At 43.8% G+C, this 24,913-nt stretch overlaps 1 protein-coding gene across 1 annotated transcript in view; it reads left to right on the top strand.

Moving 5' to 3' along the window:
* Positions 1-24,913, top strand: part of CFAP61 (cilia and flagella associated protein 61) — a 367,994-nt gene that overhangs the window by 100,493 nt on the left and 242,588 nt on the right. The window contains exons 9-12 of the mRNA XM_053574251.1: positions 11,663-11,745; positions 16,318-16,392; positions 20,929-21,095; positions 22,822-22,861. Coding sequence (XP_053430226.1) covers positions 11,663-11,745; positions 16,318-16,392; positions 20,929-21,095; positions 22,822-22,861 — 365 coding nt within the window. The remainder of the gene's footprint in view (positions 1-11,662; positions 11,746-16,317; positions 16,393-20,928; positions 21,096-22,821; positions 22,862-24,913) is intronic.

Genomic DNA, 24,913 nt, shown 5'->3' with positions numbered 1-24,913 from the left:
TTGTCAATGACCTTCTAAGATGCGTGATGAGTGGTTTGATAAATGTATTTTTACCCCAACAGAGAAGGTATTCAGAGGCTAAATCCTGACACTTTAAAATGACACACATAATAGTCCCCATCTGTTTGACCACTGCCTCAAGTGTGAGAGACATGATTTTATGATAAGCAGTCTGCAGTCTGTTATTTTTAAACAAGACATTCTAAACAAATTTTTAGATTCTAAGCAGAAAAAAATTACAGGTACTGTTAGATTTACATGGAACAAGTTAAGTTAACTCTATCCGATTTATCAGTTCTCTTATGCTGTAGCTCTGTTTAATTTTACCTTAAAATTTTCTTTTTCTTTCTTTCTTTTTTTTTTTTGAGACAGAGTCTCACTTTGTTGCCCTTGGTAGAGCTCTATGGCGTCATAACTCACAGCAACCTCCAACTCTTGGACTCAAGAGATCCTCTTGCCTCAGCCTCCCAAATAGCTGTGACTATAGGCACCTGCCACAACGCCTGGCTATTTTTTAGAGATGGGGGTCTCACTCTTGTTCAGGCTGGTCTCAACTCCTGGGCTCAAGCAATCCACCTGTCTCAGTCTCCCAAAGTACTAGGATTATAGGTGTGAGCCACTGTGCCCAGGCTTACTTTAATATTTTTTAAGGTTCTTTATCTCCCCTTTGTTAATTTTGGTAAACTAGGCACATTTTAAAAGGAAGTTTGTGTCAAAACAGACAGCGGTACAGAAATCAGTTCAAAATTGGATGCTGGAAACCAGTTTCTCCCTGCCTATGTATCTGATACTGTCAAATGATAAGGATTCAATCTCTTCTGAAAAGTATACATCTTCTCTTGCACTGGTGGAAAGCAAAACAGACTTTTTGTTTTCTGTATAAAAACACTTAGCACTTGGAGAGAAATTAAAAAATGGCCTACTCACTCTACACTCTTCCTAAAATCTTGAGGACAAAGAATATATATTTAAGTTTCATCAAGACTGCTTTAGAGCCCTCTCCCCTTTTTTACGTTATTAATAGTGGCACTCAAAATAAAAAAATAAGATCTGTTAAAAAGTTAAACTGACTGTTCCACTAGATTTGAGTCAGCCTGATTCAAAGCCAATATTACAAAACTGAAGGTGCCGTTTCTGATTTCACATCTACAAGTCACTTGAAATTATATGTCACACGCTAGTTTCATAAATCACGGTCTTTGATTTTTCTAAACAGAGTTATCACAAGTGAATACAAACTTGAAACATACCCTAATTTAAATTAATAAGCTTTGGGCCCTGCTTTTTAAATTTTAAGGCATGTGTGTTTCTCTACTGTAACAACATTGTACAAATTTACATTTACAATCACATGCATGATCTACAGTAAAAAAAAAAAAAGTTTGGATTACAGTGTTTTTAAATTGTGAATCACAATTCAGCACCTATCATGTTATAACTAATAAGGCAACAGCAGCGTTGTATACTACAATACTCCCTTTCCATAGTCTAGCGCAGGGTGGAGGTTGATAAGAGCCCAGAAATGTTAGAAATCTTAATCTACTTGTATAATCTGTATACGTTTTCTAAGGGTTTTGAACTGATGAAAGGGGTCCTACACGAGTCACACTATTGTAGGCTGGACTAGTTACAGCAGCTGTTAATGAGCATCGGGCACAACTCATATTGTGCTTACAATCAGATGACGTGGTTTGGAGGTTTTCAACTCTTGGATTTCAATCCTTCCTTGGCTTCCTTGGCTTCACATTGTTTTCCAGGTAAGAAAAGCTGTTGGTGTGTCCGTTCGCAGCAGCCACGGACCCGTTCTGGTGGTCCTTCAGGTGGTCTTTCCTCCAGGAGGTCCCCTTCCTATTGTAGGTCTGAATATAGAATTTTGTGAAGAGAGCAATCAGGGAAATCATGTATCTGATCTGGAAATACAACCAACCGAGAGGGAATGTGCACGGCCAGATGACCCCACAGCTGGTCTGGACGATTGTCAGCACAAACAGGTTCATCACAATGTGTCTTGGAGAAGCTCAGTTAGAGTTGAGGCGACCTGGGGTCCGATATCCCTCTGAAAGTAGTGTGTTAGAATCTTTGGTGATGTTAGGGAAATTTTCTTTTATAATATTCTCTAGTATGGCTTCCATTCCTCTGGGGCATTCTTCTTCCCCTTCTGGAATTCCTATAACTCGTATGTTGGAACGCTTCATAAAGTCCCATAATTCTGACAGTGAGCGTTCTGCTTTCTCTCTCTTCTTTTCTGCCTCTTTTACTATCTGAGTTATCTCAAGAACTTTGTCTTCTACCTCTGAAATTCTTTCTTCTGCATGGTCTAACCTGTTGCTGATACTTTCCATTGCATCTTTAAGTTCCCTAATTGACTGTTTCAGTGCCTTCAGGTCTGCTATATCCTTTTTATATTCTTCATATCATTCATCTCTTATTTGATTCTGTTTTTGGATTTCCTTTTGGTTATTTTCCACTTTATTAGCAGTTTCCTTCATTGTTTCCATCATTTCTTTCATTGTTTTCAACATGTGTATTCTAAATTCCCTTTCTGTCATTCCTAACATTTCTTTATAGGTGGAATCCTCTGCAGTAGCTACCTCATGGTCCCTTGGTGGGGTTTTTCTGGACTGGTTCTTCATGTTGCCTGGAGTTTTCTGCTGATTCTTCCTCATGAGTGGTTTCTTTTATCTGTTTCCTTGCCCTAATTTTCCTTTCACTTCCTCTTGCTCTTTAAGTTCTCGTGCCTGTGGACTAAGGGTTATAGGACCAGAGGAGTGAGAAGGTTGAAGAGCAAAAAAGCGATGAAAGAAAGGAGGACCGAGTGATAAGAAAAAAAAGAAAAATAGAGAAAGGAGAGGGGGTGGGTAAAAGGAATATTGACAAAAAGAAGAGAGGCACAGAAAGAGGGAGACAGAACAGTATAGGTGTACAGTAGGGTACTTTGACACAACCTTAAAAAAAAACCACCTTCTGGGTATGCCCAGTTGGGTGGTTCGCTTGAGGTCAGCAGCTCTTTGCTAACCTGATCAGACACAGTACCCCACCTTCACCCAGTAGAGAGGAAAGACAAAAATGCTATAAATCAAACCAAAACAAGCAAGCAGAAAACTTTACGGGATAAAATTGGGTGAAACACTGAATAATAGCAGTAGAAACACTAGCAAAAATGAAGTTCTAATTATTGAAAAAGACAGCAATGGGAAATTATAATTAAACTAGAAAAATTGAGAAAGAAAAAGGATCTGTATGGAAAAGGTTGAACTTATAAAACAAAACAATATCAACAACATCAAAATAAACAACAAAAAAAAAACAACCAACCCCCCCCCAAAAAAAACAAAACACAATTAAAAACAAAGCAGTATGTATATGTTATTGAATATTGTCTGGGCAACACGTGGTCTTCTGGGGTATGAAATGTTAATCACAGTTCTGATACAACTGGAGGGTGCTGATTTCTCAAACCCCAGCAGGTAGACACCCTAAATCTCTCTTCAGCCCACTTAAAAGGCACTTTGAACTTGTTCACTTGCTGAGCAGAAGCTTTCCCAGGAAAGTGCTTGTCACTGGAATCACTGCTGAAGTGCCTATCCACTCACCCAGTGTGCCAAAACTGGTCTCCCTCTGCCCCTGAGGGTTAGGGCTGCAAGGCGGCTCAGACCCTGCCCTTAGGTTACTTGGTCGCTGGGTTACTAGCTCCCACCCCATTCTAGCTCTGCGACCCTGAGGGCGGAGCTTGCCAGGGCAGATTGCTCACAATGGCTCCCTGTGACCCACCGCCAAACACCATTAGCTCCGTCTGGTTCTGCGGCTCAGACTGGGGCCCTAGACAACGGCCAAAGTTCTCCGCACTCCCACTCAGGCTCTCCCCAAGGCAGTTCAACTGAGTGCCAAGTCCAAAGACACCAAAACAGTTCACAGGTAAGGCCTTTCTGCTTTGCAGTCTCGCTGCTACTGAACTTACAGTTGCAGGTGGGTTTGATTGAACACACGCGACCACTTGCCGGTTTTCCACTGTTTTAGTCCTCCTCTTGGGGCCAGAAGTCTCTCACTGACTCCCTGTATCCGCGCAGGGGTGATGATAGGCAGATCCCACCAGCCAGAGATGCCCGGAGTTCTGTCTCCCCAGACTCACGGTGCCCAGATGCAAGAAAGCTGTTACTCGGCTGCCATCTTCGGTGACTCAGCTCTTAAGAATCTGTAGACTTAACTCCTGGGACCTGGAAATTTCTACTTCTGTGAAATCCTGTAGTTTTGTGAGGGACGGAATAGCTTCTCCAGCTTGATTCAAACTGATCAATGATTCAAACTGTGGGCTGGAACTTTTTGACCAGAGATAAAAAGGGAAAGACCAAGCCAGTTGGGGAGCATGGGATTTGCCTATGCCATTCACTCCAATGGCTGAAGTACAGCCCTTTCTCTTATAAACATGGCATTTGGGTGCTCTTTCCCTCCTTTGGGCCTTGTCTTCCTGCAACAGCTGAACTTAAAAAAAAAGTTTGTCTTCTCAACAAAAAAAATTTTTTTAAGTTACAACTCAGACAGATTCCATTGTAAAAGCTAGTTATGTGGTAGCATATTTAATACCAAAAAAGTCAAAACCATTTACTTATGGTGAGTTTATTAAGCAATGTATGGAAAGGCCAGCAGATATAATTTGCCCTCGTTTATCAGTCAGGATCCAATCAGGAAAACAGAAACCACTTTAGATATTTCCAACAGAGGGAATTGCTCACAAAGATTACTAACTGCAGGAAGGCATTACCACCCCCAGGCCGGAGGAACAAAAGGGGAAATGGTATCACATCGAACCTACAATCAGAGCTACTAAAACCGCTACTGTTGGAACCAGGAAGGCCTAGCCTTCCCCGTGGCTGCGCCTGCTGCCCTGCGGAGAGGTGGCCAGGAGCCTGATCGCAAAGAAACCCGAGTTTCTATATAAAGTCCACAATCACTTTGCTCTTCCTCCCCTAGGATTCCCTTTCCACTCATTGTGCTGACGTAGCATGGCCTAGACGGCCTAGGCAACACAAGATTGCCTTTCCTGCCTCTTCAGTGGTCTTTCTGATATAATGGTAAAACCAAGCACTATGATTGCTCACCTAATTTTGGGATTTTCTGATAGGGCTTGCTTATGTGGGTAATTGTTGAATTTTGTGTTCACGTGGAGAGACCGTTACTGGAGGCTTCTCTTCAGCCATCTTGCTCCACCCTCTTTGTGAGTAAGGATCTCAAGATGAAGAGATTGTCCTTGATTGTCTGAGGATCCTAAGTGCAATCACGGGTATCCTTGTAAGGGAGAGACAGAGGGAGATTATACAGGGGAGGGAGAGGCAATATGATCATGGAAGTGGAGTTTGGAATGATGTAGCCACAAGTCAGGAAGGCAGAAGTCTACAAAAGCTGGAAGAGACAAAGAACAGATTCTCTCCTACAACCCTCTGGAGTGAGCATGGTGCTGCTGAAGCCTTCATGTCAGCCCATGGTTACTAAATTCTACCTTCTGACCTCCATAAATATAAGAGAATACATTTCTATTGTTTTAAGCCACTAAGGGAGCAGCAATTTGTTAGAGCAGCCAAAGGCAAGTAACACAATTACAAAGAAGACTAAAGGGAAAGAGCCCAACCAAAGCAGAAAAACATGTTGTGAAAATATGGATTTCTTCACTCTTCAGAAAAACTCCTGGAAAGAGTTATCTGTGCACATTGTTCCCACTATCTTTGTTGTTGTCTCCAGGCTATTTCTTGTCATTCATATCACAGCTTAAATGTCAGGAGGACTTCTCTGACCACCTTATCCAAAGCATCCCCCGAGATCTGATTTTCTACATTCCATCCATAGTATTTTCTTGTATACTTACTAACGTGCTTCAGCAGTGCAAGGCCATCTTCTGTCTTGTTAATTGCTGAACCCCCAGCACCTAGAATGTCTGTCTAACAAATGGTAATGGTGAAACATGTATTTTTAAATGAGTGAAGGACCACTCAGTGTGTTTTGTTCATACCTAGGCTGTAGCTACTCTCACACAGTAAGATAGTGTGTTCCCTGGTCACTTGGGAGCCTTTAAGAGTAAGGTGTGCAACTCATTTATTGTAGAGTATCTGTATCTCATCGTCCATTGAACTTTGCATTGAGTAAAGTTAACTTGAATCTCTCATCTTTCCTTTTTCCTCCTCTTAAAACTGAATGCCTTAAATACATTAGTCAGTCTTCTCTGAGGTTATCAATAATATTAAAACACTAAACAAAAATGACCATTTTATAATATTTTGAAGATAGAAATTCATATTTACAATTAAACTTGCTTGGAATTTTAATCGCATTAGTAATAAATAAAACTGTTGTTCTTTTTTTTTTTTTTTTTTTTTTACTGTTGTTCTTTTTAAAAAAGTTGGGATTATGCAGTTAACGATGAGTCCTTTCAATTAGCTCTCAATCCTGGTTCTCTCTCACCTCCCTACAAATAGCCATGGTCATAACTTTAGTATGTACACTTCCATATTTCTTTTTTTGTAAATTTATTTAAAGTTCTTGTATTCACAGAAAAAACAAGGCAATGTTTTTCCCTTTTCAAGGCAATGTTTTTTACATAAATGGTGTCATATGGGTATGCAATGGTTAAAAATTTCCTTCTTCAACTTTTGAGGAACTAATAATTCATTTTTTTACAGAAAGAGACATTTTTGTTTTGTTTGAACTCCCCTGTGATCACACTAAACACAGGGTCCCATGCAAACAGACTGCCTTTATTCTTTTTAACAGCTGCAAGATCAAACACTTGCTATGCATAGGTCCAGGACATTCCTTTTGCTTCTAGGTAGCAATGCACTGTATGGAACATACTATATTTGTCCTTGGATGGGTATTTGGATCATTTCTGTTATTGTGTTATTGCAAACAGGGCTGCAAGAAGCATCCTTTGTACATGTCTCCCTGGGCTCCCTGCAAGACTTTCTACAGCCTGTATTCCCAGAATGGTTCTGGGCAGACTTAGAGATACGCTGCCACCAAACATGGCTGTACCAGTGGCCTATCTCTCCAGTACTGAGTGTTGTCTGAATTTTTAACTTTGTCCAGTTTAATAGGTCTGAAAAGAGATACCATTGTTTTAATTTTATTCTCCAAATACTGTGAAGGTTAAACACTTTTCATGTGTTTATTGGTCACTTACATTTCTTGTCCAATTATTTCCTTTGTCTCTTGGGTTGTTTCTGTTTTTTGGAATTCAATCATTGGTCTGTTATCTGAGTTTCAGATATTTTCTTATTTTTTTGAACACTTTTGTGGAATTTTTTTTTTTTTTGAGACAGTTTCACTCCCCTGCCCCAGGCCAGAGTGCCATTGTGTCATCCTAGTTCACAGCAAACTCAGACTCCTGAGTTCAAGTGATCCTCCTGCCTCAGCCTCCCAAGTGTGCCCACCACAACGCCCCAGTTAATTCTTCCATTTTTATTAAAGACAGTGTCTCACTCTTGCTCAGGCTAGTCTTGAACTGCTGAGCTCAAAGGATCCTCCTGCCTTGTCCTCCCAGAGCTTTAGGATTACAGGCACGGGCCACCAAACGCAGCCACCGAACTTTAAAATTTCAGTGTGGTCAAATATGTCAATTTTTCTTTTATGAATTCTACCTTCTGCATTTTTAAGAAAGGGTCTCCACACCTACAATATCATAGAGATATTTGCCTATATTTTCTTCTAGTAATTTCAAAGTAGGCTTTTAAATTTTTATTTCTTTTCTAATTTGTTTAAATTTCAGATTCATATGTGGGTACAAACAATTAGGTTACATTATTTGCATTTACTAAGTAAAGTACAAGTTGTAGTTGAGCTCTTCACCCAGGAGGTGTGTCATAAGGTGAGAGCTTAGCAATCACCCCTCTCCTCCCCTTTCTTCCCCTCTCCTCCCTCTTTCTCTCTCCCCCCACTTGAATTTAATTATGTTTTTCTCCTGAGTGGGTGTGGACTTGTTCATCTACTGGCTTCACATTGATATTGAGTACACTGGATACTTAGTTTTCCATTCTTGTGATACTTTAATGAGGAGAATCTTCTTCAACTCCATCCGGGTTAATACAAAAGACGTAAAGTCTCCATCTTTCTTTATGGCTGAATAGTATTCCATGGTGTACATACACTATAGTTAATTAATCCATTCAAACCCATTCTTGAGTTGATTGGCACTTGGGTTGGTTCTGTATATTGACAATTGTGAATTAAGCTGTGATAAACGTTCTAGTGCAAATGTGCTTATGGCAAAATGACTTTTTTACTTCTGGATAGATGCCAAAGTATGTTTTGTTCTGTTTGTGTGTTTGTTTGTTTGTTTGTTTTGTAGTTCTTCACATTTAAACCTTAAATCCTTCAGGCTATAATCTATCTTTAAATGCCTTTTTTTTTTTTTTTGACATAGAGTCTCTCTTGGTCGCCCAGGCTAGACTGCAGTCCTATCATCATAGCTCATCACAACCTCAAACTTCTGGGCTCACATGATCCTCTTGCCTCAGACTCCCAAGTAGCTAGGACTATAGGCATGTACCACCACAACCAGCTAAGTTTTCTACTTCTTTGTAGAGATGGGTTCTTGCTCTTGCTCAAGCTTGTTTTGAACTCCTGACTGTCAAGTGATCCGCCCACCTTGGCCTCCTAGAGTGTTAGAATTACAGGTGTGAGCCACTGCTTCTGGCCTGCAAATGATTTTTGTGTGTAGAATTAAATAAGAGCCAAAACTTATTTTTTCTCACGTGATTAGATAACATTATCAGATAGTTTATTTTTTCTGCAGCAATTTGAAATGTCACCTTTAATATTTATCAACATTTTATAACTGTCTGAGTTTTATTCCATTCTAGTCTTACCCCAATAACCTACTGTTTTAATAACTGTGGCTTTATAATATGTCTCAAAATTCAGTAGGGAATTTGACCCACTCTGTATTCTTCTTTCTTAAAACTTTGTTTAATAACTATTCCTCCATATTTACTCTTTGTAAATCAATCAGTTTATTTCATTACTCACAAAAAGTGTTACTGAGATCTTTGATGGATATTTAAAATAAATATGAAAGACATAAGGTAATATATAGATTATTATATATTCCTAAAACTTTCAACATGTATTACTTCACATTCCCTATGTGTTATTATTATTCCTATTAAATAAGGAGCCGGGCAGATCCTGAAGTCCATACAATTTGGATACTTCTTTAAGAATAACAATGAAAAATTATGAATGTAAACTAGATACTGTGTGTGGAGGGCCTGTGCTAGGGAGGGAACTAAACCTATTGCTTTATTAGCTTCGTGGTAAACCCACTTGAGATGAATAGTCTCACCTACAGAGGAAGTCCTGGAAAGTTGTGCCTTCACTCCTGCTAGAGTAAACCATCAGTTCATGACTTCTAAGCTACTTGAGGTGGTGGAAGCCATAAAATAACACATTGACAGCCTCGGCCATCTTTTTAGTTATATGTTACCTAACATCATTGCCTCTGTTTTCCATGGGATAGGATCTCACATTTGAGGATCTCAGGGAACACCATGAACAGTGACTAATTAAACTTCACAAAACCCCAGAGACACCAGAAAGAGAGATATACCATCACCTTGCCCAGTTCTGAAATGCAGCCACCTCTAGGGACAAGCAGAGCAGCTGCTTAGTAGCAGACTGCAGCTACTCAGGGCAGTGTGGCCAAGGCAATTACTCACTGCAGTAGGTGACTGTCTCATGAACATCAGACTGTCAGGCCAGTTACCAGGGTTCATCACAAAATTAGTTCATCACAAAAATGACCCAAGCTTTAACACTTTTTAGATTTTAGTAATCTTCTCCTAATTACAAATGAATGTCTGCCTTCCTTTTAGTTGTACTTTTTGTAGTTATTTAAATTTAAACCTTAAAATAGAAGAGAAGTATCTTTTTTAAAAAATAAAGTGTACCTTAAGAATAGGGAGTTACTGGCATACCATTTTCTTTGTTCACAAGTGTGCTGCTAAGCAAAGCTAATTATTAATAGTAAAAGTCAGAATGGTGAATATTTTTGAGTTGAATATTGACTGGACATGGACATAAGGGAATCTGGAAATGCTTTATATATTCAGCTAAGTGATTTCTAAATAGAGGTGGACATAGGTAGAAATTCACTGAGCTATGCGTTGTATGTCAACAACAAAGTCAATTAAAAAGCTGCTGCTGTCATCATCATGAGAATGCTGGGACCCCACATAGACTACCTGGAGAATGCTGCAGGGTGCAAAGTATACTCGTGAACCAGCAATGTGACATTTTCTATTTTCCTCAAAGCATTTTTTTCTAGACTAGAGCTCCTAAGTGCTTTGCCCTTCTCTTCTTAGGACATTTTCCCTTCATGCCCAAAGAGCTACCTTTTAAGCTGAGATGTGACTCTCTCTCGTTGTACCTTTAACACTGTGTACCTTTCCAATTATGCCTTTTACACTTCCCTTGGCATCTAATTTTTCTCTTAGAATTTCATTCTATTTCATTCACCTGTATCTTTGCCAGAGTAAGTATAAGGCATTAGTGATCTGGTAATTTGGGGCTGAGAGGTCTCTGCAGGGGCTGTTGCCATGGCAGGCACTAGAACAGTGGGAGGGGGGAAGAGAGGACCCTGGGCTGCCTCTGGCCTCACAGTGTCTGATGTGAAGGTTGAGAACAAGAAAGCAAAGCAGTGTGGTGGCAGCAGCCCATCTCTGGAGCCTGCCGACATTGAGCTGCATCTGTGGCAGCTGCTGAGGAGGGCAGCTTCTGGCAGAGCATCCTAGGGCTGCTCTGAGTTGAGGCCCCAGGGCTGAGGGCAGATGTGGCAAACACAGTGGGTACCGGTTGAGGCAGAAAGCAGAACAAGCATTCCTGCAGCGTCCTCTCCCTGATGGAAGATTTGAAAAAAGGCAGGGAAGGGGGGCAAGGAGGGATGGAGAGAGGAGAAGGAGGAGCAGGAGGAGGAAGAGGTGGAGGCAGAATGGGAATTTTTTTTCTATTCTACATGTTAGTAAAGGCTAAAAACATGAAGGCTACCCTGATTATTGACTTTCCAGAATGTGTTAAACCAGAGTGCTCAGCTCCAGATCTTCCTGGTTAGAAAATAGAAATGTGTACATCATGGTCACTGGCAGACCAGTATTTCCAAACAAAGACTAAGCCACCCGTGTGCCACACATGGCATTCAGGTGGCACCAATGCAGCTGAATGTGGGGTCTTTTCCACCTTCTGTCTTAAGATCTCTTCAAAGTCTGCCATCCACGAAGTTGATAATTTTTTGTAAAGTTCAAAGGGAAAAGGAAGACCACTATTGAAGGATCTCATTGCCCAGCGACTGGTGGAGGTCAAGGGCCACCTGTAGGCCAAGCCAAACCAGGCCTGGGCCTGTCACCTCCATGACCCCGCCAGGGAGCAGCTGTCTTTTATCTCCATCACACAGATGAGGGCACAGAGAGGAAGGGGGAGGCATTCACTCAGGATCCCTTCCTCAGTGTTGGCACTGGGTGGGCTGCAGAGACCCTGCTCTTCCCACCTCAAGGTAATGCCCTTTGGAATAAAATTCTTCAGACATGCTGTAGTTAAAAACACAAGGCCATGCTGACCAGTTTCCTGTGGTTCTCTAGGTGTTTATCACCTATTTTCTGTGCTTATTCTATTCTTTCTCTCACAGATACTGAGCTCAGCCAGAATTCCCAAAAAACAGTTGAGGAGCTGCAGGAACCTGTCACTCCAGCAGCCATGGAAAGCACCCAGGTAAGGGAGACCATTCCCCTATGTCTGGGGGCAGGGATGGACGTCGGGGCCACATAGGACATGAGGGGTCTCTGTTGCTGGGGCCATTACTGAGAAGTTCTGATGCTTCACCAGTACTGGGGCTGGAGAGACCACAGACCTATGTGTAATAGATGAATCAAAGCCTCATTGGCCTCCAGAATGCAGGTCAGAATGGAGTGTCACCCTTTTCTACCTTCTTCCCTCTCCATCCCTTGACTTCAAGGGGCTGAGGCAGATAAAGCTGCTCATTCAAAGCTCACTGGGAAATCCAGACTTTCTGAGAAAATGTACACAGTATCTGAGAATGAGGCAGCATTTTCCTTTCTGACTTCATTGACCCTGCAAACCACAGAAATGCTACCACAGCTCCAAGGAGAGCAACTAGGCTTCGTTGTCTTTGCCTGGCTTAGTAGGAGCCTCCCTTGCACCCTCTTGCCACCAGTGAGACGCTAATGAGTGCTGTGTAGTGCTGTTACTGCCCTACCTAAAGGTGGTGCATCCTCACCAAGGGTCTAGAATCAGCCATGCTATAGATTAGATGGGCCCAGGAATCCACCCATCTTTGTCTCTGCCCACCTCTGACCACTAGTGGGTTCATAATAATACTAAGATGCCCACATTTCCTGGGCTCTGGGTCCTCACATACCCCTATGGGGCCTCTGGGTTTGTCCCTTGTGTCCTCAGGAGCAAGGCTACTCAGTTCCCCTCCTTTTCAGAAGGCTTCATCAAGGGGATGCCACAAGAGTAGGGAAGACAAATGGGCTCACTTGTAGGCTAATGTTCTCAGCATGGTGCCACATCAGTGCTGCGTGTAGCCAGAATCTTGTGGTATGTTTCACTCCACATCTCCTTCAGCCTCTGTCCTACTCACTTTCCTACCCAGCTGGGCCCAGAAACCCTTCCGCATCCCAGGATAGGACAAGGTGCAGTACCATTGTTTCCTGGCCTTCAGCCTCCTCCTCTTTTTTTTTATTTCGTATCTTGGACAAAACTATGTTCTCCTTTACCCATCAACTCATGCAAAGAAAATCTTAGGAAGAAGACTGAGGGACGCAGAGGAAGTGGTGGGACCAATCCAAGATGGCGGCTGAGTAACAGCTTCCCTGCAACTGGGCACAGTGAGTCTGGGGACATAAGACTCCAGGCATCTCTGGCTGGTGGGATCTGCCTATAATCATCCCTTTGAGGATACAGGGAGTCAGCAAGGGACTTCTGGACCCCAAGAGGAGGACAAAAAAAGTGGAAAACTGGCAAGTGGTTGTGAGTGTCTGATCGACCTAATCCTGCCGGCAGCAATGAGACTGCAAACCGGAAAGGCCTTACCTGTGAACTGTTTTGGTGTTTTTGGACTTGGCACTCAGTTGAACTGCCTTTGGGGAGAGCTTGAGCAGGAGTACGGAGAACTTTGGGCATTGCCTATGGCCCCAGACTGAGCCGCTGAGCCGGACAGAGCTACTAGTGTTCAGCTGTGGGCCGCAGGGAGCCATTGTGAGAGAACTGCCCCGGCAAGCTCCGCCCTCAGGGTAGCAAAGCAAGGATCAGGCGGGAGCTAGTAACCTAGTGACTGAGCAGCCTAAAGGCAGGGACTGAGCTGCCTTACCAGCCTTAACCCTCAGGGCAGAGTGAGACCGGTTTTGGCACACTGGAGCCTTGGGCTGTTGCCCTGGGTAGAGTGGCGTGGTGTCACAGCTCCTAGCAACCTCAAACTACTGGGCTTGGTGCCTCCCAGACCACCATAAGAGCTGCGCTGCAACCCCCGACCCGCGACCTGCACACGCTGGGCCTCCGCATGCCCTGACCAGGAACTGCGGGAGCCACGCAACCCTGCATCCTCACTCCTGAACCCTCCCTGCCTCCACACCAGCCTGCTCATCTGGCCAGGGACTCTGGTAGCTGCATGCCCTCCGGAGCCCTCCCTGCCTCTGAGCAGAGCCTTTCTCCTGGCCAGAGACTGCTGGAGTCTTGGGCTCTCTGTGCCAAAGTCACTGGGCGCCAGGCACTCCCAGAACTGTGCGTACCACCTCCTACCCTGTTGCTGGATCTGGATGTGTCACACTCCAGAGCTGCTTCCACAACCAGAACTCCCTGCCTAGGGAAGCCCCAGAGGAACTACACAGGGCCACTCCCTACAGAGATCCAGCAACAATAGAGTGATCCTGCTGGGGTCTAATCTTGGAGAGACACCTCTCCAACAGAAAAACTCAGAAATCAACAGAAAAACTCTGGCAATATGAATAGTCAGAGTGAACTGGCTGGCAACCTGTAGAAGATTGAAACTGGATCCACACCTTTCACCATTAATTAAGATAGACTCTCACTGGATAAAAGATTTAAACTTGAGACATGAAACTATAAAAATACTTGAAGAAAGTGCAGGGAAAACTCTTGAAGGAATCAGCCTGGGTGAATATTTTATGAGAAGGACTCCCCAGGCAATTGAAGCAGTATCAAAAATACACTACTGGGACCTGATCAAACTAAAAAGCTTCTGCACAGCCAAGAACATAGTAAGTAAAGCAAGCAGACAGCCCTCAGAATAGGAGAAAATATTTGCAGGTTATTACACCTCCGATAAAGGTCTAATAACCAGAATCCACAGAGAACTCAAACGTATTAGCAAGAAAAGAACATGTGATCCCATCTCAGGGTGGGCAAGGGACTTGAAGAGAAACTTCTCTAAAGAAGACAGATGCACAATCTACAAACACATGAAAAAAACCTCATCATCCTTAATCATCAGAGAAATGCAGATCAAAACTACTTTGAGATATCACCTAACCCCAGTAAGAATAGCCCACATAACAAAATCCCAAAACCAGAGATGTTGGCGTGGATGTGGAGAAAAGGGCACACTTCTACACTGCTGGTGGGAATGCACACTAATACGTTTCTTCTGGAAGGATGTTTGGAGAATACTTAGAGACCTAAAAATAGACCTGCCATTCGATCCTATAATTCCTTTATTAGGTTTATACCCAGAAGACCAAAAATCACAATATAACAAAGACATCTGTACCAGAATGTTTATTGCAGCCCAATTCATAATCGCTAAGTCATGGAAGATGCCCAAGTGCCCACGAATGGACTAGCAAATTGTGGTACATGTATACCATGAAATATTATGCAGCCTTAAGAAAAGATGGAGACTTTACCTCTTTCATGTTTACATGGATGGAGCTGGAACATAGTCTTCTTAGGAAAGTATCTCAGGAATGGAAGAAAAAGTATCCAATGCCCTTAGCCCTACTATGAAGCTAAATTATAGCTTTCACATGAAGACTATAACCCAACTATAGCACAAGACTATGAGGAAAGGGCCAAGGAAGGGGAAGGGAGGGGGGAGGTTTTGGTGGAGGGAGGGTAATGGGTGGGGCCACATCTATGGTGCATCTTAGAATGGGTACAGGCGAAACTTACTAAAGGCAGAATACAAATGCCTACATGCAATAACTAAGAAAATGCATGAAGGCTATATTGAACAGTTTGATGAGAATATTTCAGATTGTATATGAAGCCAGCACATTGTACCCCTTGTTGCACTAATGTACACAGCTGTGATTTAACAATAAAAATAAATTAATTAATAAAAAATAAATAAATAATAAAAAAGAGAAAACATCAAAAAAAAAAAAGGAATGAACTATTGATCCATGCAACAACACAGAATAAATAATGCTGAGTGAAAGAAGAGTAAATACTGTATGATTTCATTTATATGAAAGTCCAGAAAATACAAACTAATGTGTAGTGACAAACATTGTGTCAGCGTTTGCCTGTGGTCAGCAGAGGAGCAAAGGGTGGGAGGGAGGGGTACAAAGAAACGGGGAAGCTTGGGGGAAGAGGGTTTGTGGTGGTTATTTTCCTACAGGTACAGAAGGTATACTTTAAATATGCATAGTTTATTATGTGTCAATTCTACTGGTGGGTCACATCTGTAATCCCAGCACTTGAGAGGCCAAGGCAAGTCCATTCCCTGAGTTCACAGGTTCGAGACCAGCCTGAGCCACAGCAAGACCTCGTCTCTAAAAATAGCTGGATGTTGTGGCAGGTGCCTGTAGTCCCAGCAACCTGGGAGGCTGAGGCAAGATAATTGCTTAAGCCCAGGAGTTTGAGGTTGCTACGAGCTATGACACCATAGCACTCTACCAAGGGTGACCAAGTGAGACTCTGTCTCAAAAAAAAAAAAAAAAAAACTACCTCATTAACTAAAAACATTAGCACAGCTTTCAAGTTTAATAGAAGAATAAGAATAACGAAGTAATAACTAATATCTGTAGAGAATTCGAAGGTGCCCACCCTGGGCTAAGCACCCATTTATCTGACAGACTGTCCTTATTTTACCCTCACAACAACCTTGTGAAATAGATAAAGTAGATACTCTTCTCGTCCCCTTTTCAAAGGTGAGGACGCTGGCACTCCATCTGTTTCCCAGGGCCACATCGCCAGCAGGCAGTGGAGCCAGGGTTTGAAGTTTGGGAGCTTGCTCCAGAGCACGGGCTATAGGCCACTAGGTGTCAATTAATTTTTGTGTTTTCTTGTTGCCATTTTCAGGAGAAAGTCATAGGAGAAGCTGCGTCTGAGGAAGCTTCATCTGCAGTCCAAAGTGGAAATACGTCTGACATGGAGGTAGGGCGTGAGCAGGGCCCACCTCCAAGCCCGCGGGTACCCGCTCCCTCTTCCAGGCCCATCTGTCTCTCTCTACCAGTTCCTGCCTTCCACAGACCCTCAGCTGATGAACTCTTACCCCACTGTGATTATCCCTTTCTTCTGAACCTTCTGTACAGCTTAGACTATAAATTACATTTTCTACATGAATTATTTCCAACAGTTTCAGTGAATAGTTTTTCACTTCTCGTTGCCCAAACAGAAAACATTGGATGGTGTTTTCCCCACACCCTATGCACAGGTGCAGCCCGCCTCCACACCTGTGTGGAGCACACTTCATTCCTGTGCGCCTCAGGGTTCAGCAACTGCTCCCTCCCGGCAGCTTCAGGCCAAGGGCTGGTGGCTGTCCCTGGGCACTTCACCACCCTTTCCTGGTTTCCCTTCACCCCACCCACATCTTTGCAGGTGGTCCTTTGTTAACCTTTTGACTGCCAGTGATGCCTTCAGGGGTTTAATACAGGATGTTCCTTTGGCACAACCAATGCCTGTAGACAGTGTTCATTTTACAAGAGAAACTGGACAACACATTACTGTTTATTACCTGACTTGAGTCTGTAAGCGTCATATGCTTTGTTCTCAATATTTTTTGTGGTTGTGCCTGAATTAATTTGTGTACAGGGAGTGGATTCCTGTACACAGGGAGTACGCATAAATATGGGGTACAATAAATTTAAAGTGTCGTTAAGTTTAGAAGACTCATTCATGGTTGGGAAAATTTGGATATAGAGGTAGCTTCAAAACAAACTGTCAAGTACTTCAGAATCTGATTTGGAAAATCAAAGCATAGAAGCTATTTCAAATTTATAAGAAGTCAATCCTCAGCAACTTCGATGGAGAGAAAAATCTAAAAATATAGATTTTGATGCCAATATATCAGGAATAAAAGCCAATATTCATAACAAATCATCAAATTTTCAGCCCATCATCTCAGAACATCTGTTTAATTATATTGTATGATGTTGGAGGAAGAGCCATTTGTGATAACAACCATTCCATCTCACGGAAAGGCATTTTTCATGAAAGTCCAGCAGTCCAGCAGGATAGGCAGAAGGCCTGCCGGAGATGTGCTGTTTGCACAAAACATGAAAAGCGAAGTGAAATGTGGTATCAGTGCACATACTGTGGGGTCAGGTAATGCATCAAACTGTGTTTTGAGTTGTACCACACAAATAAAGGATTATTAAATGTTTACTGACATGACAAAGTTTTAATATTTCATATTAATTGTTGTTTGCATATTACTTTTTTTTTGCAGTTTTTGCAAAAAACCCAGGGCTGGGTTTCAACCCGCCACCTCCAGCATATGGAGCCAGCACCCTACCCCTTTGGGCCATAGGCATTGCCTTGCATATTACTTTTTTATAAATATAAATATGAAATATTGAAACCAAAACCAACTTGGGTGAATTATTTTGACTAGTAAAAAACCAAAGCACGTCCAGCAGCTGTGCATCCCGAGGGTGCGTGCACTCACCTCACACCTCAGTTGGCATGTTTCATTTCTGAGTGCTCTGTCCACTCTGTTGGAATGTCCCTTCCCTTTCCCACTGAGAATCTGAGGATTCAGGAAGAGACTGGCAGGGCTCTGTGGACCCTGTGGATCCTGCTTAGGACGGCAAACTTTTCCTCAGGAGCAGAGGAAGGCAGTGGTAGGCTTTAAGCAGAAGGCTGGCATAGTCACAGACATTTCCCGCCCCAATGAGACCCTAAGGGCCTCTGTGCTGGGATGACCAACCAGCAGAGTGGGCCTGAGAAGCCCATGGAGTCCCTGCGGAGGAAACAGGGCGCAGGGCTAGTCACATGCATGGAGGCCCTGGGCCAGGTTCACTGAGCCCTAGTCCCAGGCGTTGAATTCTGCCAGAGAGCCAGAGCCGCAGCCCTCTCCTCGCCAGATTCTGACCAGTGAGGGAGTCTACCCAGAGGTCAGCTAGAGATAGGAGTACCCTGTACCCCTTAGCTGACACTGAACTCGAGAGCAGAGCTCAGATCTGGAACACAAAAGGATTTCCCATTTCTCCCCACTGAATTCAATGTCCACACTTCCTCACTCTTGGGGCCGAAGTCTCCCTCTCCCAGACTAACTGTATGGGAGGCTGGAGAAAGCAAGCAGCCTGGGAGCAGGACGTGCTGCCAGAAAGAAAACGCAGCAGGGCCCGTTCTTTGCACCTCGAGTTAGACCCCCACCTGCAGTCCTTTGCACTTAGCCTTCCTGAGCACCCTGAGGCCGAGGACTACAAGTGCCTGGTCTCTCCAAAGGCTTTACGTGCAGCCGGTCAGGCTCTTTTGGGGAGAGCCATCAGCCAATGAGTGAATCTGTACCCCAGATCTTCACCTCTTTGGGGGGGAGCTCTGCAGCGTGTCCTCCTGTCCCCCAGAGATCTCGGGGGCTTGAGTTCACAGTGGTAACCCATACCTTAAAGCACCCTGCGTTCGTGGCTGTCCCTCCCTGCCTCACCTCCCCACTCCCATCACAGAATTTCCTGACTTTATTCCCTGAGTCAACTACTAACTCTACCCCTAACCCTAACCCTAACCCTAACCCCTAAGAGCCTTAGCTCTGAGAGCCTTAGCTCAGGGTTTGCTCCTGGGGGAAGCCACCTGAGGAGACCCACTGACCGACAGGCCATTCCTCGTGCCCTGGGAAGGGGGGAGTGGTCACGCAGCAGAGGGTGGTAGTTTTCTCTCTGATATTTTCCTAAAGGGCAGCCACTGCTTTACGAGCCCAGACAGGGGAGTGGAGGGAGGGACGGGACGCCCCTACCCTGCATCCAATATAAGGGAGCCCCAGAGGACATCTGGGTCAACAAGGGGGATCAGTAGCTCATTTTTATCTCCTCGCCCTTCCGGAAAAGAACCACTAAAAAAACCACATGACAGCAAAGGAATAAAAAGGGCACAAAGACAAGACAAAGAATAGATATTGGAAGATGAGCACTTTAAAAAATAGTGGGCATAAAAAAATCGATAGAGCCGTTTACCCTGGCTTAGCTCAGCTGAGGAAGGTGAGGCGCTGCAGCTCTGTGAGAGGAGAGGTGGGGGAGGGCATGACTTCTCAGGCTGAGAAGGTGGAGTGAGGTCGGGGCTCACAAGGAGGGGTGTGCTGGGCAGGCTGGAGTGAGGAGACACTGGGTTCTCTGCAGACTCCACTTGGCTTGTCACCCACACCCCGAGAGAAAGGACCGGATAACCATTCTCTGGAGAGATTGGACAGAGGCAGTTCCACGTGTTGACTCGGCCTGCCGAGGAGAGGGATAGGGAAGGATGGAGAACAGACAAGTGCGTGGAATCCTCCACGTCAAATGGACCCTCCTGCAGCCACATCCTCTGAATCCCAGAAGCCAGGTCTTTGCATCTGTTTTCTACTTCTGCTGTAACGTCACCACAAACCTGGTGGCTTAAAACAACATAAATGTATTATTGTTACAGTTCCAGAGGCGAAAAGTCCAAAGTGGGTTTCAGTGTGCTAAGATTCACGTGAAGACAGGGACCTCTGTCCCCAGAGGACCTGGGGAGTTCTGGAAGCCACGGGCACTGCCCGGCCTGCGGCCTCCCTCCACGGTCAGAGCGGGCAGTGCCGCATCTCCCTCTCTGGCCACTCCCTCCCGTAAGGACCCTGATCACCACGCGGCCCAGCTGGATAATGCAGGCGTCATCTCATATCAAAATCCATAACACAAATCCTTCTGTTCTGTAAGATCACACATTTCTACAGGTCCTGAGGGTTAGGACATGTACACTCTCACAGTCCACTGCCCCGGCTGTCACAGTTCCTCATGGAGGAGATTTGGAAAATATAAATCCCTCAAAACTCACGGGTCCAAAGCAAAGGCCTTCAGAGAATATCCCTGGGGATGGCTACCCAGGACAATGCCCTAGTTAGTTAGCCAGTGGCTATGAAGTTTTAGGGAGCTAGAAATGTGCTATAGTGATAGAAGAGCTTAAACAACAAACGAAGACCAGGAGAAGACCTGGAGCTTAAGAAACAGGAGTTACAGACCAAGAAAGCAAACAGAAAGGCAGAGCCACAGCCCAGGTTAGAGCAGAGGGAGAAAACGTGAGGTTCAGGTTACATGTACTGTTTCAAATGCCTGATTGCTTAGAAAATCACAGTGACCAGCACATGGAAAATCTGATAAAGCAGGTAAAAAAATTAGGAGACCAGTGAATAAAAACAAAGTACACAATTGGACACATACCGTGCTGTAATCTCTACCAGTCTCTAATCTCAGGCTTGTGGTTAAATGATGGGCCCACAGCGAAGGCCAACTGAAACCATTTGTTTTCTGACCTTCATGTGAGATCTTATTTTAATCATTATATAAATTTTGAATATCCCATTAAGAACATCTCCTTAAAACCAGGCTCAGCGTGATTGTTATCGGGGAGACGGTCATACCTGTCCTAGGGACACTGTCATGTGGGGATGATGCAGCCACCAGCACTAAGCTGCGGGAGTGGATAAGGTTCCCATTGGTTTCTCCTCTCTCCTTGTTCTAGGACATGGAAAAACTCAGACACATCCCCACAGGTCACGGTGCCAGCAGTAAGGCCTCAACATCCACCTCGCTGCTGGAAGAGCCCCGCCACTTCCGCCCCATCTACAAGGGGGCCTCAGCTGCTTTCTGCATCCAGCTATTCTGTATTGATGAGAAATATGAAGCAAGGCAAGTGCTGACCTGCAGGTGTCTGTGACAGTAAGAATGTCCCGTGGTGCTGGTGGCCCAACATTGTCATTTTCCAAACCTGTATCCATATCCTAATCTCCTGGGGAATTTTTTAAAAACGCAGATTCCTGAGCTCCACCCAGAAATTCTGGTCCATAAAATTTGGGTGAGGCCCAAAGAAGTGGGCAAGAAAGGTGCCCAGGCCTGGGCGCCTACACAGCAGTTGGGATCTGGGAAGTTATCACTTACATATTCACACACTGCTCCCATACCCCTAAGTTTGGATTTCTGGGAGACTGTGGATTTGGGTTGCTGCTTATTTAGAGTCTTTTGGTTGCAAGTAACAGAAAATCCAGCCAAACTGGCTTTGAAAAAAATGGAATAGTTGCCACATGTAAGTAAGGGCAAGCTCAGTGGTAGGACTATTTTAAATATGGCTGGATGTAGGACTGAGGCAGCCAAACCAAGGAGCAGGTTCCTCTCTCTGCCTCTTTGCCCTGGCTCCTTGCCTTTGGCCCCATTCTCAGGGGAGCGTTCTAATTCCAGGGCCAAGACCACTGACAGTCTCAGATATGTGTGAAAATTCACTGAGGAGCACATCCTGGTTTGGGCCTGGCTTTCCAGCAAAGTCCCATGAGGCCCGTCTGGACTGCATTTGCTTCTGAGCCTGTGTGTGCTGGAGCCCACAAGGGAATGGGCTCTGTCCCTTCCCTCATGCTTTACCCTAAATCTGCAGCGGGAGCCTCACCCAAAAGGCAGGATCAGAGAGGGAGATAGTGGAACACACAGCAACAACCCAGGCAGCAACAAGGGGGAGGCATGGCACCAGGCAGAGCCCGGGTGTCCCCAGACCTCTCCGTCTCCCCACCTCCCCGAGAAGACACGTATGTTCAGCGTTTGCTGTCCTTGTCGTCTGGGTGTGGACCCCTGCCCTCAGCGCCAAGATCACACATCCTGCCAACACACCCACCTACTCCACCATCTGTCCATGGGTGCATTTTGATAGGGCAGAAGGTTCTGAGTATCTTCTAGATGACCAAGAAGATTCTGGGAATTTCCTTTTAAGAGAATGTATTCATAAACACATTCCCAATCTCCCAGCCCCTCTGGAACCATTTGTTACTTTTATCTTTTTTGTCTTCAAGTTTCTGTAGTGATCTGGAGGGTTGAAAAGGAAAATTTTTTTATTCATATTATATCGAAGCTATCTAAAAACCGGTAAAACCCTCTATACTTGTTGTTTCGTATTTATTTTCCCTGTGCATGTAGATACTATTGTGCTCAGAATGTAATCTTTGGATTTTCAAGCAGAAATTCAATAACCCATGTGGTCTGCCTGTGAATGTGTAAGACATCGCAGTAGGTCAGAAACTTCCACATACGAGAGAGGAAAGATCAGAGTAGTCTGAGATATCTCTCCGTCTCCCCTCAACTCTCCCAAAGAAGAGGGAAGAATCTTGTTCACAGAACAACCATCTTTTATTTTAGCTTTCAAATGCACAGAGATTGCTAATTGCTGTGATAGTTCCTTTAGTTCTGCAAAATACTTTATGACTGACAAGTGAAGCTGATGACTCAGGCAACCAATTACTGTTCAGCTAGACACAAATTCTGACTAGTGGTTGGTAATCACAGCCTGAGGGGAAAGGGCCACAAATCTCTGTAAATATCTCCGGATGCGGCATTTGCTTGAAGTCTGTGACAGTGCTGACTGTCTTGTTTACAGGTCACTGGATTTTATGAATTTTGTCTTCAGTCTTTTCCCTGTAAGTATATGCTGAATTTTCAGTGACTGGTTTTGTTAAGTTGGAGAAGCTGGGGAAAAATAAAATGCCGTATTTGTCATCCAAACATTGAAAATGTTATGAATGTTGAGGTCTAAACTGCTTCTGTGTTCTGAGAAGAGGATCAAATGGCATGTCACCAACTCTTAAACATAGACAGTATATTGTCATTTTCTTTCCTTTTTTTTTTGAGACACAGTCTCACTTTGTCACCCTGGGTGGAGTGCCGTGGCCCAGCTCACAGCAACCTTCAACTCCTGGGCTTAAGCGATTCTCTTGCCTCAGCCTCCTGAGTAGCTGGGCCCACAGGCACCTGCCACAACGCCTGGCTGTTATTTGGTTGCAGTTGTCATTGTTGTTTAGCTGGCCCGAGCCAGGTTCAAACCCGCCAGCCTCGGGTTCGAACCACTGAGCTACAGGTGCTGCCAATATTGTCACTTTCAATCAGTCTTCAGTCACACTATTTTAGCAGTTTTCTTTAAATGCATAATTTCTTTCAGAGACAGGTTTACCAGTGTTTTATTAGAATCAAATCACTCATGGTAGCACATGAGTGATGAAATGGAAGTGAAGTGGCTGCGGCTGTTATATTACTTTGTAGCTTATGTTGGCTTGAAGTATTGAAGCTGTCACATTGCTTTTCTGGGGGTGGGAAAGTGAGAACTGTGGTTAATTATTTGGCCTGCCTTTCTTTCCGTACTGGTCATTCAGGCCTGACCCCAGGCCTGGCTTGTAGGATGGGCACACCCCACATTGGTGAAGGGGCCTGACGGACACATCCAAGTGCAAACAGGACAGGCCACGTCCAGGTGCCCCTAGCTTCTTCCCTGCTTCTTGTTTCATTGTCTGGGGATATCACTTCATTAAAGGGAAGAAAGCAGAGAAAAAAGATAATTGAGGGATAAATGGGTCTTTTTAAATACTGTTTTTCATGATTGGCCTGTCAGTTAAGCCAACAATTATACTCCTCAGTTGGCTAATTTCAAGCAAACTATCCATTACTTTATTTTTCCTTAATACTTTTTCTCATGAGATAAAAACAAATATGGCTTAATTGTTTTGCCCAAGCATAATGTCATTTAGGTGTTATTTCCTCATTATTTTTTAAATACAATGAAGCTTTGCAATAAGCAATATGCTTTGCATGGTGATTTTTAAGGCATTTTCAAAGCTCATCTAACAATGTAGATTACCCTGTCAGTAGAATTTACAAAGCCGATTTCCCTCAAAGATTCCCCAAAGAAACTTCAGTAAGTTTAACTCTTTCCTGTTCTAAAGCAAATGGAAAGGCAAATCTTTAGCTTTATAAAAGGTAAAAGACCTGTTTACATTTCAATACTATTTGATTTTGGGATATGGGGACACGGCAACAAAATACCTTAATTACTTATCCTTGATCTTTCAAATTCAAGTTGAAACAACTCATTATAGTTAGTCTCACTCTCCCAGAGGAAGCCCACCCAGACTTGGCACCCCATCCTTATTTTCAGTTTGAGTATCAGTAACTTGACTCTAAATTTCCCCAAAAGGAGCTCTGTTATTTTGCTAGAAAAAAAGGAAGATAAAGTCAAACAATGATTCACTCCTTTGGGTTGTGCAAATGTCCCCAGGGCTTGGGATTAGCACAGGTAATACCTTCACAGGGTTCAGGGGGAGGCCAGATCCCAAAGGGACAAATTAGCTCTGGGAGGAACAGGCTGCTTCTGCAGGGACCTGGTGGAGGATCAAGTGGCTTCCCAGAGCTCAGACAGCCAGAGCAGCACTCTCCTCAGACGAGGAGTGTGAGCCACTCCACAGTTCTGAGTGCTCCAGCAGCCAGATGAAAAAAAAAAGGAAAAAGGAACGGATGAAATCCATGTTATAATCTTCTTTAATTTAGTATGTCACAAATTTAATCATTTCAACATGTAATCAATATGAAAAATTGTTCTTTTTCTCATACTAAGTCTTGGAAATCCAGTGTGTATTTTACAATTATTGCACATCTCAATACAAGTAGTACATTTTCATCAGAAATACTTGATTCCTAAAATT

This window comes from Nycticebus coucang, chromosome 21, assembly GCF_027406575.1.
Source record: "Nycticebus coucang isolate mNycCou1 chromosome 21, mNycCou1.pri, whole genome shotgun sequence".
Classification (NCBI taxonomy): Eukaryota; Metazoa; Chordata; class Mammalia; order Primates; family Lorisidae; genus Nycticebus; species Nycticebus coucang.
Note: the sequence above shows the minus strand (reverse complement) of the source record. Positions and strands in the feature narration are given on the sequence as shown.